Source organism: Scyliorhinus torazame, chromosome 6, assembly GCF_047496885.1.
Source record: "Scyliorhinus torazame isolate Kashiwa2021f chromosome 6, sScyTor2.1, whole genome shotgun sequence".
Classification (NCBI taxonomy): Eukaryota; Metazoa; Chordata; class Chondrichthyes; order Carcharhiniformes; family Scyliorhinidae; genus Scyliorhinus; species Scyliorhinus torazame.
In genome coordinates, this window is record NC_092712.1 from 5,358,828 (window position 1) to 5,372,250 (window position 13,423).

The 13,423-nt window shown below is 49.2% G+C and overlaps 1 protein-coding gene across 1 annotated transcript in view; it reads right to left on the bottom strand.

The window, feature by feature from the left end:
* Positions 1 to 13,423, bottom strand: part of LOC140424653 (fucolectin-like) — a 31,200-nt gene that overhangs the window by 17,088 nt on the left and 689 nt on the right. Inside the window, exon 3 of the mRNA XM_072507897.1 lies at positions 4,689 to 4,756. Within this exon, the coding sequence (XP_072363998.1) occupies positions 4,689 to 4,755 (67 nt within the window). The 5' untranslated portion in view covers position 4,756. The remainder of the gene's footprint in view (positions 1 to 4,688; positions 4,757 to 13,423) is intronic.

The following is a 13,423-nucleotide window of genomic DNA, read 5'->3' on the forward strand; positions in this document are numbered from 1 at the left end:
AGCTCAGGTACAGAATGAAGGCTGCACGGGTTCTTATACCCCGCCTAGCAGGGCGGAGCCATCATACATTCTAACCAATAGAAAGCATACAGTTTCCACCAATGGTGCTTTAGCCTATCAAGTACCGTAATACCTATAATACCACACCTTGTAAATCTACCCTGTCCAGTGCCTCTATGTCCATGTTACAGTATGGAGACCAGTACTGGACTCAGTCCTCTAAGTAGTCAAACCAAGTTGCAATACAGGTTTAGTGTAATTTTCATACTTTTCAATTCATTCCCAACCGATAAATAAATCTGGTGTTTGGGGTCTTCCTCAGATCCCTTTGACCCTCTCGCCCACCCAGATCCTTCAATCTCATTGTTTCTGAAAAGTAACAAAAACACTGGTTCCTAGTCAATCGTAAGGGGAGTAGACCGGCGTTTCTGTGGTCGAAAACGAGACTCCTGAATGGTACGTTGCCTCCCAGGTGCACGGGCCAGGGATGTCTCAGATCGGCTGCAGGGCAGACTGAAGGGGGAGGGTGAACAGCCAGTTGTCGTGGTGCAAATAGGCACCAACGATATAGGTAAAAAATATAATGAGGTCCAACAATCAGAATTTAGGGAGATAGGAGATGTTAGAAAGTAGGACCTCAGAGGTAGTAATCTCAGGGTTGCTACCAGTGCCACGAAACAGTCAGAGTAGAAATTCAAGAATAGTCAGAATGAATATGTGGCTTGAGAGATGGTGCAGGAGGGAGGGGTTCAGAGTTTTGGGACATTGGAACCGGTTCTGGGGGTGGTGGGACCATTACAAATCGGATGGTCTACACCTGGGCAGGACTGGAATCAATGTCCTAGGGGGTGCTTTTGCTAACACTGTTGGGGAGGTTTTAAACTAATGTGGCAGGGGGATGGGAACCAGATTAGGAAGTTATTGGTCAGTAAAGAGGCAGCAACTAAAGCCAGTAAGGTACTAGATAATAAACTCAATGTGACTAAGGGGAAGAGTAGACAAGGAAGAGATGATGAACGCAAAGGGACAGGTGGTCTGAGTTGCATTTGTTTCAATGCGAGAAGTGTAGCAGGTAAGGCAGATGAACTTAGGCCTTGGATTAGTACCTGGGAATATGATGTTATTGGTATTACGGAGACTTAGTTGAGGGAAGGGCAAGACTGGCAACTAAATATCCCAGGGTATAGATGCTTCAGGAGGGATAGAGAGGGAGGTAAAAGGGGTGGAGGAGTTGGATTACTGGTCAGAGATGATATCACAGCTGTGATTAAGGAGGGCACAATGGAGGATTCGAGCACTGAGGCAACATGGGTAGAGCTAAGAAATAGGAAGGGGGCAGTAACATAGTTGGGACTTTACTACAGGCCTCCCAAAAGCGAGCGTGAAGTAGAGGTACAAATATGTAGACAGATTATAGAAAAATGTAGGACAATAGGGTGGTCTTGATGGGAGATTTTAACTTCCCCAACATTGAATGGGACTCATGTAGTGTTGGAGGCATAGATGGAGCAGAATTTGTAAGGAGCATCCAGGAGAGTTTTTTAGAGCAGTATGTAAATAGTCCAACTCGGGAAGGGGCCATACTGGACCTGGTATTGGGGAATGATCCCGGCCAGGTGGTTGAAGTTTCAGTCGGTGATTACTTTGGGAATAGCGATCACAATTCCGTAAGTTTTAGAATACTCATGGACAAAGACGAGAGTGGTCCTAAAGGAAGAGTGCTAAATTGGGGAAAGGCCAAGTATAACAAAATTCAGCAGGAGCTAGGGAATGTGGATTGGGAGCAGATCTTTAAGGGTAAATCCACATTTGAAATGTGGGAGTCTTTCAAGGAAAGGTTGATTAGAGTGCAGGACAGACATGTCCCTGTGAAAATGAGGGATAGAAATGGCAAGATTAGGGAACCATGGATGACGGGTGGAATTGTGAGACTAGCTAAGATGAAAAAGGAAGCATACATAAGATCTAGGCGACTTAAAACTGATGAAGCTTTGGAGGAATATCGGGAAAGTAGGACAAATCTCAAACGCGCAATAAAGAGGGCTAAAAGGGGTCATGAAATATCTTTGGCTAACAGGGTTAAGGAAAATCCCAAAGCCTTTTATTTGTATGTAAGGAACAAGAGGGTAACTAGAGAAAGGATTTGCCCGCTCAAAGACAAAAGAGGGAATTTATGCGTGGAGTCAGAGGAAATGGGTGAGATTCTTAATGAGTACTTTGCATCGGTATTCACCAAGGAGATTAACATGACGGATGTTGAGGCTAGGGATGGTTGTTTAAATACTCTAGGTCAAGTCGACATAAGGAAGGGAGAAGTTTTGGGTATTCTAAAAGGCATTAAGGTGGACAAGTCCCTAGGTCCGGATGGGATCTATCCCAGGTTACTGAGGGAAGCGAGGGATGAAATAGCTGGGGCCTTAACAGATATCTTTGCAGCATCCTTGAGCACGGGTGAGGTCCCGGAGGACTGGAGAATTGTTAATGTTGTCCCTTTGTTTAAGAAGGGTAGCAGGGATAATACAGGGAATTATAGACCTGTGAGCTTGACGTCAGTGGTAGGCAAACTGTTGGAGAAGATACTGAGGGATAGGATCTATTCACATTTGGAAGAAAACAGACTTATCAGTGATCGGCAGCATGGTTTTGTGCAGGGAAGTTCATGTCTTACAAACCTAATAGAATTCTTTGAGGAAGTGACAACGTTAATTGATGAGGGAAGGGCTGTAGATGTCATATACATGGACTTCAGTAAGGCGCTTGATAAAGTTTCCCATGGCAGGTTGATGGAAAAAGTGAAGTCGTATGGGGTTCAGGGTGTACTAGCGAGATGGATAAAGAATTGGCTGGGCAACAGGAGACAGAGAGAAGTGGTGGAAGGGAGTGTCTCAAAATGGAGAAAGGTGACTAGTGGTGTTCCACAGGGATCCGTGCTCGGACCACTGTTGTTTGTGATATACATAAATTATCTGGGCGAAGGTATAGGTGGCCTGATTAGCAAGTTTGTAGATGATACTAAGATTGGTGGAGTTGTAGATAGTGAGGAGGACTTTCAGAGAATACAGCAAAATATTAATAGATTGGAGAGTTGGGCAGAGAAATGGCAGATGGAGTTCAATCCAGGCAAATGCGAGGTGATGCATTTTGGAAGATCTAATTCAAGAGCGGACTATACGGTCAATGGAAGAGTCCTGGGGAAAATTGATGTACAGAGAGATCTGGGAGTTCAGGTCCATTGTACCCTGAAGGTGGCAACGCAGGTCGATAGAGTGGTCAAGAAGGCATACAGCATGCTTGCCTTCATCGGACGGGGTATTGAGTACAAGAGTCGGCAGGTCATGTTACAGTTGTATAGGACTTTAGTTAGGCCACATTTGGAATACTGCGTACAGTTCTGGTTGCCACATTACCAGAAGGATGTGGGTGCTTTAGAGAGGGTGCAGAGGAGGTTCACCAGGATGTTGCCTGGTATGGAGGGTGCTAGCTATGAAGAAAGGTTGAGTAGATTAGGATTGTTTTCGTTGGAAAGACGGAGGTTGAGGGGGGACCTGATTGAGGTCTACAAAATTATGAGAGGTACGGACAGGGTGGATAGCAACAAGCTTTTTCCAAGAGTGGGGGTGTCAATTACAAGGGGTCACGATTTCAAGGTGAGAGGGGGAAAGTTTAAGGGAGATGTGCGTGGAAAGTTTTTTACGCAGAGGGTGGTGGGTGCCTGGAACGCTTTGCCAGCGGAGGTGGTAGAGGCGGGCACGATAGCATCATTTAAGATGCATCTAGACAGATATATGAACGGGCGGGGAACAGAGGGAAGTAGATCCTTGGAAAGTAGGTGACAGGTTTAGATGAAGGATCTGGATCGGCGCAGGCTGGGAGGGCCGAAGGGCCTGTTCCTGTGCTGTAATTTTCTTTGTTCTTGTTCTTTGTCTTTGTTCTTTGTTGATATAACCTGACAGATTAATACAAACTACTGAGAGGTGGAACATAGATGAGAAATAGGTGGAGGCCAAGGAGAGATTGTTGGGGGAGACCAGAACTACCTCAGCAGGAGCAGAAAGAGAAACCATTGGAAAGGATTGTCTGGCTGTGATTAGATGGATAAGAATGGACCTGGGAGGGAGCAGCCCCACCCAGCTGGACAGCAGTGTTGGAGGAGGATGCTGAGGTCAAACCATGTCAAAGCTGCAGACAGGTCGGGAGGGATGAGGAGGGGAGTTCACTTTTGTCACAGTCAGAGAGGATGTAATTCTGACTGCTCTGAGCCGTTTCAGTCATGTGGATGGACAGAAAGATGATTGGAGGGATTCAACAGGAAATTTCCTGGATCATTGGCATGGATTTGGGAGACGGGAGCACTTTCTGGGACTTGGGGGAGGAAAGGGAGGTTGGAAAGGGAACAGACTGTATAGATGGAGGGGGTCAAGGGTTTGTTTTTGAGGAGACGGGTGACAAGGCTTAGATAAGCCAATGGAACAGGGCCTGAGCGGAGGAAATCTTCATAACATTAAAGTCTAAGTCACTCCTTCAATGGAAATACTATTCGCTATTAGTGTAAGGTTATCTGTAAACTCGAGTCAGCAGTGGGCCAGAAACCCCCAGATAAAGCCCCCAGTATCTTAGAGAAGGTAACCCAGAAATTGCCCAGGAACAGGAAAATCACTAGATTTCACCAGCAATCCTGGGATTCTTACCGTGTGCAAGTCCAAATTTGAGGATCAGAGTGAAGCAGAGAACTGTGGACAGCATGATCATCCTCATCCTCAGGATCAAAACAGAAGAGGCACCAAATTAGGTTAGAATATACACTGACCCTGCCTCACATCACAAATGCTCTTTTCCCAGCTCCCCCCCAACTCTGCAACACCCCTCCCACCTGGCCCTGGTCACTGTGAATCCTCCCACCCTGTCCCTGGTCACTGTGAACCCTCCCACCCTGTCTCTGGTCACTGTGAATCCTCCCACCCTGTCACTGGTCACTGTGAATCCTCCCACCCTGTCCCTGGTCACTGTGAACCCTCCCACCCTGTCCCTGGTCACTGTGAACCCTCCCACCCTGTCCCTGGTCACTGTGAACCCTCCCACCCTGTCCCTGGTCACTGTGAACCCTCCCACCCTGTCCCTGGTCACTGTGATCACTCCCACCCTGTCCCTGGTCACTGTGATCACTCCCACCCTGTCCCTGGTCACTGTGAATCCTCCCACCCTGTCCCTGGTCACTGTGAATCCTCCCACCCTGCCCCTGGTCACTCTGAACCCTCCCACCCTGTCCCTGGTCACTGTGAACCCTCCCACCCTGTCCCTGGTCACTGTGAATCCTCCCACCCTGTCCCTGGTCACTGTGAATCCTCCCACCCTGTCCCTGGTCACTGTGAACCCTCCCACCCTGTCCCTGGTCACTGTGAACCCTCCCACCCTGTCCCTGGTCACTGTGAACCCTCCCATCCTGTCCCTGGTCACTGTGAATCCTCCCACCCTGTCCCTGGTCACTGTGATCCCTCCCACCCGGTCCCTGGTCACTCTGAACCCTCCCACCCTGTCCCTGGTCACTGTGAATCCTCCCACCCTGTCCCTGGTCACTGTGATCCCTCCCACCCGGTCCCTGGTCACTCTGAACCCTCCCACCCTGTCCCTGGTCACTGTGAACCCTCCCACCCTGTCCCTGGTCACTGTGAATCCTCCCACCCTGTCCCTGGTCACTGTGAACCCTCCCACCCTGTCCCTGGTCACTGTGAATCCTCCCACCCTGTCCCTGGTCACTGTGAACCCTCTCACCCTGTCCCTGGTCACTGTGAATCCTCCCACCCTGTCCCTGGTCACTGTGAATCCTCCCACCCTGTCCCTGGTCACTGTGAATCCTCCCACCCTGCCCCTGGTCACTCTGAACCCTCCCACCCTGTCCCTGGTCACTGTGAACCCTCCCACCCTGTCCCTGGTCACTGTGAATCCTCCCACCCTGTCCCTGGTCACTGTGAATCCTCCCACCCTGTCCCTGGTCACTCTGAACCCTCCCACCCTGTCCCTGGTCACTGTGAATCCTCCCACCTTGTCCCTGGTCACTGTGAATCCTCCCACCCTTTCCCTGGTCACTGTGAATCCTCCCACCCTGTCCCTGGTCACTGTGAACCCTCCCACCCTGTCCCTGGTCACTGTAAATCCTCCCACCCAGTCCCTGGTCACTGTGAATCCTCCCACCCTGTCCCTGGTCACTGTGAAGCCTCCCACCCAGTCCCTGGTCACTGTGAATCCTCCCACCCAGTCCCTGGTCACTGTGAACCCTCCCACCCTGTCCCTGGTCACTGTGATCCCTCCCACCCTGTCCCTGGTCACTGTGAACCCTCCTACCCTGTCCCAGGTCACTGTGAATCCTCCCACCCTGTCCCTGGTCACTGTGAATCCTCCCACCCTGTCCCTGGTCACTGTGAATCCTCCACCCTGTCCCTGGTCACTGTGAATCCTCCCACCCTGTCCCTGGTCACTGTGAACCCTCCCACCCTGTCCCTGGTCACTGTGAACCCTCCCATCCTGTCCCTGGTCACTGTGAACCCTCCCACCCTGTCCCTGGTCACTGTGAACCCTCCCACCCTGTCCCTGGTCACTGTGAATCCTCCCACCCTGTCCCTGGTCACTGTGAACCCTCCCACCCTGTCCCTGGTCACTGTGAACCCTCCCATCCTGTCCCTGGTCACTGTGAACCCTCCCACCCTGTCCCTGGTCACTGTGAACCCTCCCACCCTGTCCCTGGTCACTGTGAATCCTCCCACCCTGTCCCTGGTCACTGTGAACCCTCCCACCCTGTCCCTGGTCACTGTGAATCCTCCCACCCTGTCCCTGGTCACTGTGAACCATCCCACCCAATCCCTGGTCACTGTGAACCATCCCACCCAGTCCCTGGTCACTGTGAATCCTCCCACCCTGTCCCTGGTCACTGTGAATCCTCCCACCCTGTCCCTGGTCACTGTGAACCCTCCCACCCTGTCCCTGGTCACTGTGAACCCTCCCACCCTGTCCCTGGTCACTGTGAACCCTCCCACCCTGTCCCTGGTCACTGTGAACCCTCCCACCCTGTCCCTGGTCACTGTAAAACCTGCAATAGGGGTTCAGTAATAAACCTGTGATGGGGGTTCAGTAATAAACCTGTGATGGGGGTTCAGTAATAAACCTGTGACGAGGGTTCAGTAATAAACCTGTGATGGGGGTTCAGTAATAAACCTGTGATGGGGGTTCAGTAATAAACCTGTGATGGGGGTTCAGTAATAAACCTGTGATGGGGGTTCAGTAATAAACCTGTGATGAGGGTTCAGTAATAAACCTGTGATGATGGTTCAGTAATAAACCTGTGATGAGGGTTCAGTAATAAACCTGCGATGGGGGTTCAGTAATAAACCTGTGATGAGGGTTCAGTAATAAACCTGTGATGAGGGTTCAGTAATAAACCTGTGATGGGGGTTCAGTAATAAACCTGTGATGAGGGTTCAGTAATAAACCTGCGATGGGGGTTCAGTAATAAACCTGTGATGGGGGTTCAGTAATAAACCTGCGATGGGGGATTCCAGCCAATGGGAAACCTGTGATTGGGGTTCCCGTCGGTAACAGGAAATTGCAGCCCTAATGTTTGAGCAGTTTGATAAGGAGTAAATCTGATCCCCAGGAAAGACTATCAACCCTTCAGTTTAGAACATAGAACATAGAAAAATACTGCACAGAACAGGCCCTTCGGCCCACGATTTTGTGCCGAACCTTTGTCCTAGATTAATCATAGATTATCATTGAATTTACAGTGCAGAAGGAGGCCATTCGGCCCATTGAGTCTGCACCGGCTCTTGGAAAGAGCACCCTACCCAAAGTCAACACCTCCACCCAACACTAAGGGCAATTTTGGGCACTAAGGGCAATTTATCATGGCCAATTCACCTAACCTGCACATCTTTGGACTGTGGGAGGAAACCGGAGCACCCGGAGGAAACCCACGCACACACGGGGAGGATGTGCAGACTCCGCACAGACAGTGACCCAAGCCGGAATCGAACCTGGGACCCTGGAGCTGTGAAGCAATTGTGCTATCCACAATGCTACCGTGCTGTCCTTAAGAACAAATAAATGTACACTATATCATTTTACCGTAATCCATGTACCTATCCAATAGCTGCTTGAAGGTCCCTAATGTTTCCGACTCAACTACTTCCACAGGCAGTGCATTCCATGCCCCCACTACTCTCTGGGTAAAGAACCTACCTCTGACGTCCCCCCTACATCTTCCACCATTCACCTCAAATTTATGTCCCCTTGTAATGGTTTGTTCCACCCGGGGAAAAAGTCTCTGACTGTCTACTCTATCTATTCCCCTGATCATCTTATAAACCTCGATCAAGTCGCCCCTCATCCTTCTCCGTTCTAATGAGAAAAGGCCTAGCACCCTCAACCTTTCCTCGTAAGACCTACTCTCCATTCCAGGCAACATCCTGGTACATCTCCTTTGCACCTTTTCCAAAGCTTCCACATCCTTCCTAAAATGAGGCGACCAGAACTGTACACAGTACTCCAAATGTGGCCTTACCAAGGTTTTGTACAGCTGCATCATCACCTCACGGCTCTTAAATTCAATCCCTCTGTTAATGAACGCGAGCACACCATAGGCCTTCTTCACAGCTCTATCCACTTGAGTGGCAACTTTCAAAGATGTATGAACATAGACCCCAAGATCTCTCTGCTCCTCCACATTGCCAAGAACTCTACCGTTAACCCTGTATTCCGCATTCATATTTGTCCTTCCAAAATGTCTATGTCTCTTTGCAGCCGACAACAGCCCTCCTTACTATCCACAACTCCACCAATCTTCGTATCGTCTGCAAATTTACTGACCCACCCTTCAACTCCCTCATCCAAGTCATTAATGAAAATCACAAACAGCAGAGGACCCAGAACTGATCCCTGCGGTATGCCACTGGTAACTGGGATCCAGGCTGAATATTTGCCATCCACCACCACTCTCTGACTTCTATCGGTTAGCCAGTTCGTTATCCAACTGGCCAAATTTCCCACTATCCCATGCCTCCTTACTTTCTGCAGAAGCCTACCATGGGGAACCTTATCAAATGCCTTACTAAAATCCATGTACACTACATCCACTGCTTTACCTTCATCAACATGCTTGGTCACCTCCTCAAAGAATTCACTAAGACTTGTAAGGCAAGACCTACCCCTCACAAATCCGTGCTGACTATCCCTAATCAAGCAGTGTCTTTCCAGATGCTCAGAAATCCTATCCTTCAGTACCCTTTCCATTACTTTGCCTATCACCGAAGTAAGACTAACTGGCCTGTAATTCCCAGGGTTATCCCTAGTCCCTTTTTTGAACAGGGGCACGACATTCGCCACTCTCCAATCCCCTGGTACCACCCCTGTTGACAGTGAGGACGAAAAGATCATTGCCAACGGCTCTGCAATTTCATCTCTTGCCTCCCATAGAATCCTTGGATATATCCCGTCAGGCCCGGGGGACTTGTCTATCCTCAAGTTTTTCAAAATGCCCAACACATCTTCCTTCCTAACAAGTATTTCCTCGAGCTTACCAATCTGTTTCACACTGTCCTCTCCAACAATATGGCCCCTCTCATTTGTAAATACAGAAGAAAAGTACTCGTTCAAGACCTCTCCTATCTCTTCAGACTCAATACACAATCTCCCGCTACTGTCCTTGATCGGACCTACCCTCGCTCTAGTCATTCTCATATTTCTCACATATGTGTAAAAGGCCTTGGGGTTTTCCTTGATCCTACCCGCCAAAGATTGTTCATGCCCTCTCTTAGCTCTCCTAATCCCTTTCTTCAGTTCCCTCCTGGCTATCTTGTATCCCTCCAATGCCCTGTCTGAACCTTGTTTCCTCAGCCTTACATAAGTCTTCTTTTTCCTCTTAACAAGACATTCAACCTGTCTTGTCAACCATGGTTCCCTCACTCGACCATCTCTTCCCTGCCTGACAGGGACATACAGATCAAGGACACGTAGTACTTGTTCCTTGAACAAGTTCCACATTTCACTTGTGTCCTTCCCTGACAGCCTTTGTTCCCAATTTATGCACTTCAATTCTTGACTGACACAACATCGTATTTACCCTTCCCCAATTGTAAACCTTGCCCTGTTGCACGCACCTATCCCTCTCCATTACTAAAGTGAAAGTCACAGAATTGTGGTCACTATCTCCAAAATGCTCCCCCACTTTCAAATCTATCACTTGCCCTGGTTCATTACCAAGTACTAAATCCAATATTACCCCTCCTCTGGTCGGACAATCTACATACTGTGTTAGAAACGCTTCCTGGACACACTGCACAAACACCACCCCATCCAAACTATTTGATCTAAAGAGTTTCCACTCAATGTTTGGGAAGTTAAAGTCACCCATGACTACTACCCTGTGACTTCTGCATCTTTCCAAAATCTGTTTCCCAATCTGTTCCTCCACATCTCTGCTACTATTGGGGGGCCTATAGAAAACTTCTAACAAGGTGACTGCTCCTTTCCTATTTCTGACTTCAACCCATACTACCTCAGTAGGCTGATACTCCTCGAACTGCCTTTCTGCAGCTGTTATACTATCTCTAATTAACAATTCCAACCCCCCCCCCCCACCTCTTTTACCACCCTCCCTAATCTTATTGAAACATCTATAACCAGGGACCTCCAACAACCATTTCTGCCCCTCTTCTATCCAAGTTTCCGTGATGGCCACCACATCGTAGTCCCAAGTACCGATCCATGCCTTAAGTTCACCCACCTTATTCCTGATGCTTCTTGCGTTGAAGTATACACACTTCAACCCATCTCCGTGCCTGCAAGTACTCTCCTTTGTCAGTGTTCCCTTCCCCACTGTCTCATTACACACTTTGGCGTCCTGAATATCGGCTACCTTAGTTGCTGGACTACAAATCCGGTTCCCATTCCCCTGCCAAATTAGTTTAAACCCTCCCGAAGAGTACTAGAAAACCTCCCTCCCAGAATATTGGTGCCCCTCTGGTTCAGATGCAACCCATCCTGCTTGTACAGGTCCCACCTTCCCCAGAATGTGCTCCAATTATCCAAATACCTGAAGCCCTCCCTCCTACACCATTCCTGCAGCCACGTGTTCAGCTGCACTCTCTCCCTATTCCTAGCCTCGCTATCACGTGGCACCGGCAACAAACCAGAGATGACAACTCTGTCTGTCCTGGCTTTTAACTTCCAGCCTAACTCCCTCAACTTGTTTATTACCTCCACACCCCTTTTCCTACCTATGTCGTTGGTACCAATGTGCACCACGACTTCTGGCTGCTCACCCTCCCCCTTAAGGATCCTGAAGACACGATCCGAGACATCCCTGGCCCTGGCACCCGGGAGGCAACATACCTTCCGGGAGTCTCGCTCGCGACCACAGAATCTCCTATCTATTCCCCTAACCATTGAATCTCCTACAACTATTGCTTTTCTATTCTCCCCCCTTCCCTTCTGAGCCCCAGAGCTAGACTCAGTGCCAGAGACCTGACCGCTAGGGCCTTCCCCCGGTAGGTCATCCCCCCCAACAGCATCCAAAACGGTATACTTGTTTTGAAGGGGAACGGCCACGAGGGATCCCTGCACTGTCTGCCTGTTTGTTTTTTTCCCCCTGACTGTAACCCAGCTATTCTTGTCCTGTACATTGAGTGTGGCTACCTCCCTGTAACTCTTCTCAATCACCCCCTCTGCCTCCCGGATGATCCGAAGTTCATCCAGCTTCAGCTCCAGTTCCCGAACACGGTCTTTGAGGAGCTGGAGTTGGGTGCACTTCCCGCAGGTATAGTCAGCGGGGACACCGGTGGTATCCCTCACCACCCACATCCTACAGGAGGAGCATGCAACTGGCCTAGCCTCCATCCCCTCTTACCTGACAGAATATAGCTGCCCTGTGGACCAACTGGATCTCCGCCCTCCGACTCTGCTCCCAGTCAGCTGCCCTCTCTGTAAACTCCTGGCTCTCTTCTCACTCTTTGCAGAAATGTAGGAAACAAAATGAAAGGAGCACCTTACTCCCTCGTCACCTAACTCCCTCAGTCACCAAACTCTCACTATAGCACGCAAATGCACCAAATTCAGCACTCAGTGCAAACAAAGTCTGCACTGTAAGGGATCACTTTTATACTGTGAATCTAGCCTCTCAAAACTGGCCTAATCCAATTAACTAATTAACAAGCTCCAGCTGCAAGTGCCTACAAGTAGAAGCCTGTTTAAAGCTGATTGAAAATTCACCTTCTTCTAAACCAAACAGCAACTTTTAAGTTAATGAACGAAATAAAAGCAAGACTAGACTTTAGATAAAAATGAAGCCTTATACTCCCTCAGTCACCAAACTCTCACTATAGCACTCAAATGCACCAAATTCAGCACTCAGTGCACAGTTTACAGCTGTCCTTGTGAATGAGCCAATCTCAATGTGATTTTTCTGTCTATGTCCTGAGTCTTTTACAATTCTCTTTCTCCAAACTCCTACTTTTGTGCCGTTAGCATCTCAAATATTTCTCTCCACTCTCATCCAATCACATGGCAAGAGATGTGAATCACACTCTGCAATGTCTCTGCAAAGCTGTGTCCAAAGCACCCATTAACTCGAACCTTTCTCTTCCTGTCCAATGGGTAACTTTGTCCCAATGCTGACACATTCTCCTTCAATCATCTGATGGAACCGTTTAGGATGAGGCTCTTCAGCCCATCAGGCCTGTTCCACCATTCAATTAAATCATGGCTGATATGCATTGACCAGCTATTCCTCCGTGTCCATTATACCAGAAAAATCTGTCCATCTCAGTTTTGCAAGCTCCAATTGACCTGCAACATCCAGAGCTTTTTCCGGAGGAGAGTGTTCCAGATTTCCACTGCCCCGTGGGTTAGGCTGTGCTTCCTGACATCACCCTGAATGGCCTGGTTTCCAACTGTAAGGTGATGCCCCCCTGTTTTGAGCGCCCCCCCCTCCCCCCCCTTCCCCCCCCCACCCACCTACCAGACGAGACCTGTTCTCTATCTACCCTACCCAGCACGGAAGCATAGTGGTTAGCACAGTTGCTTCACAGCTCCAGGGTCCCAGGTTCGATTCCGGCTTGGGTCACTGTCTGTGCGGAGTCTGCACGTCCTCCCCGTGTGTGCGTGGGTTTCCTCCGGGTGCTCCGGTTTCCTCCCACAGTCCAAAGATGTGCAGGTTAGGCGGATTGGCCGTGCTAAATTGCCCTTAGTGTCCAAAAAAGGTTAGGTTGTGTTGCGGGAATAAAGGGGATGGGTTGGAGATGTGGGGCTCTCTTTCCAGGGTCGGTGCAGACTCGATGGGCTGAATGGCCTCCTTCTGCACTGTAAATTCTATGATTCTATCAAATCCCTTTCTAATCATCTGAAAAGGCCTCTTGTCAGATATCTAGTGAAATATTCC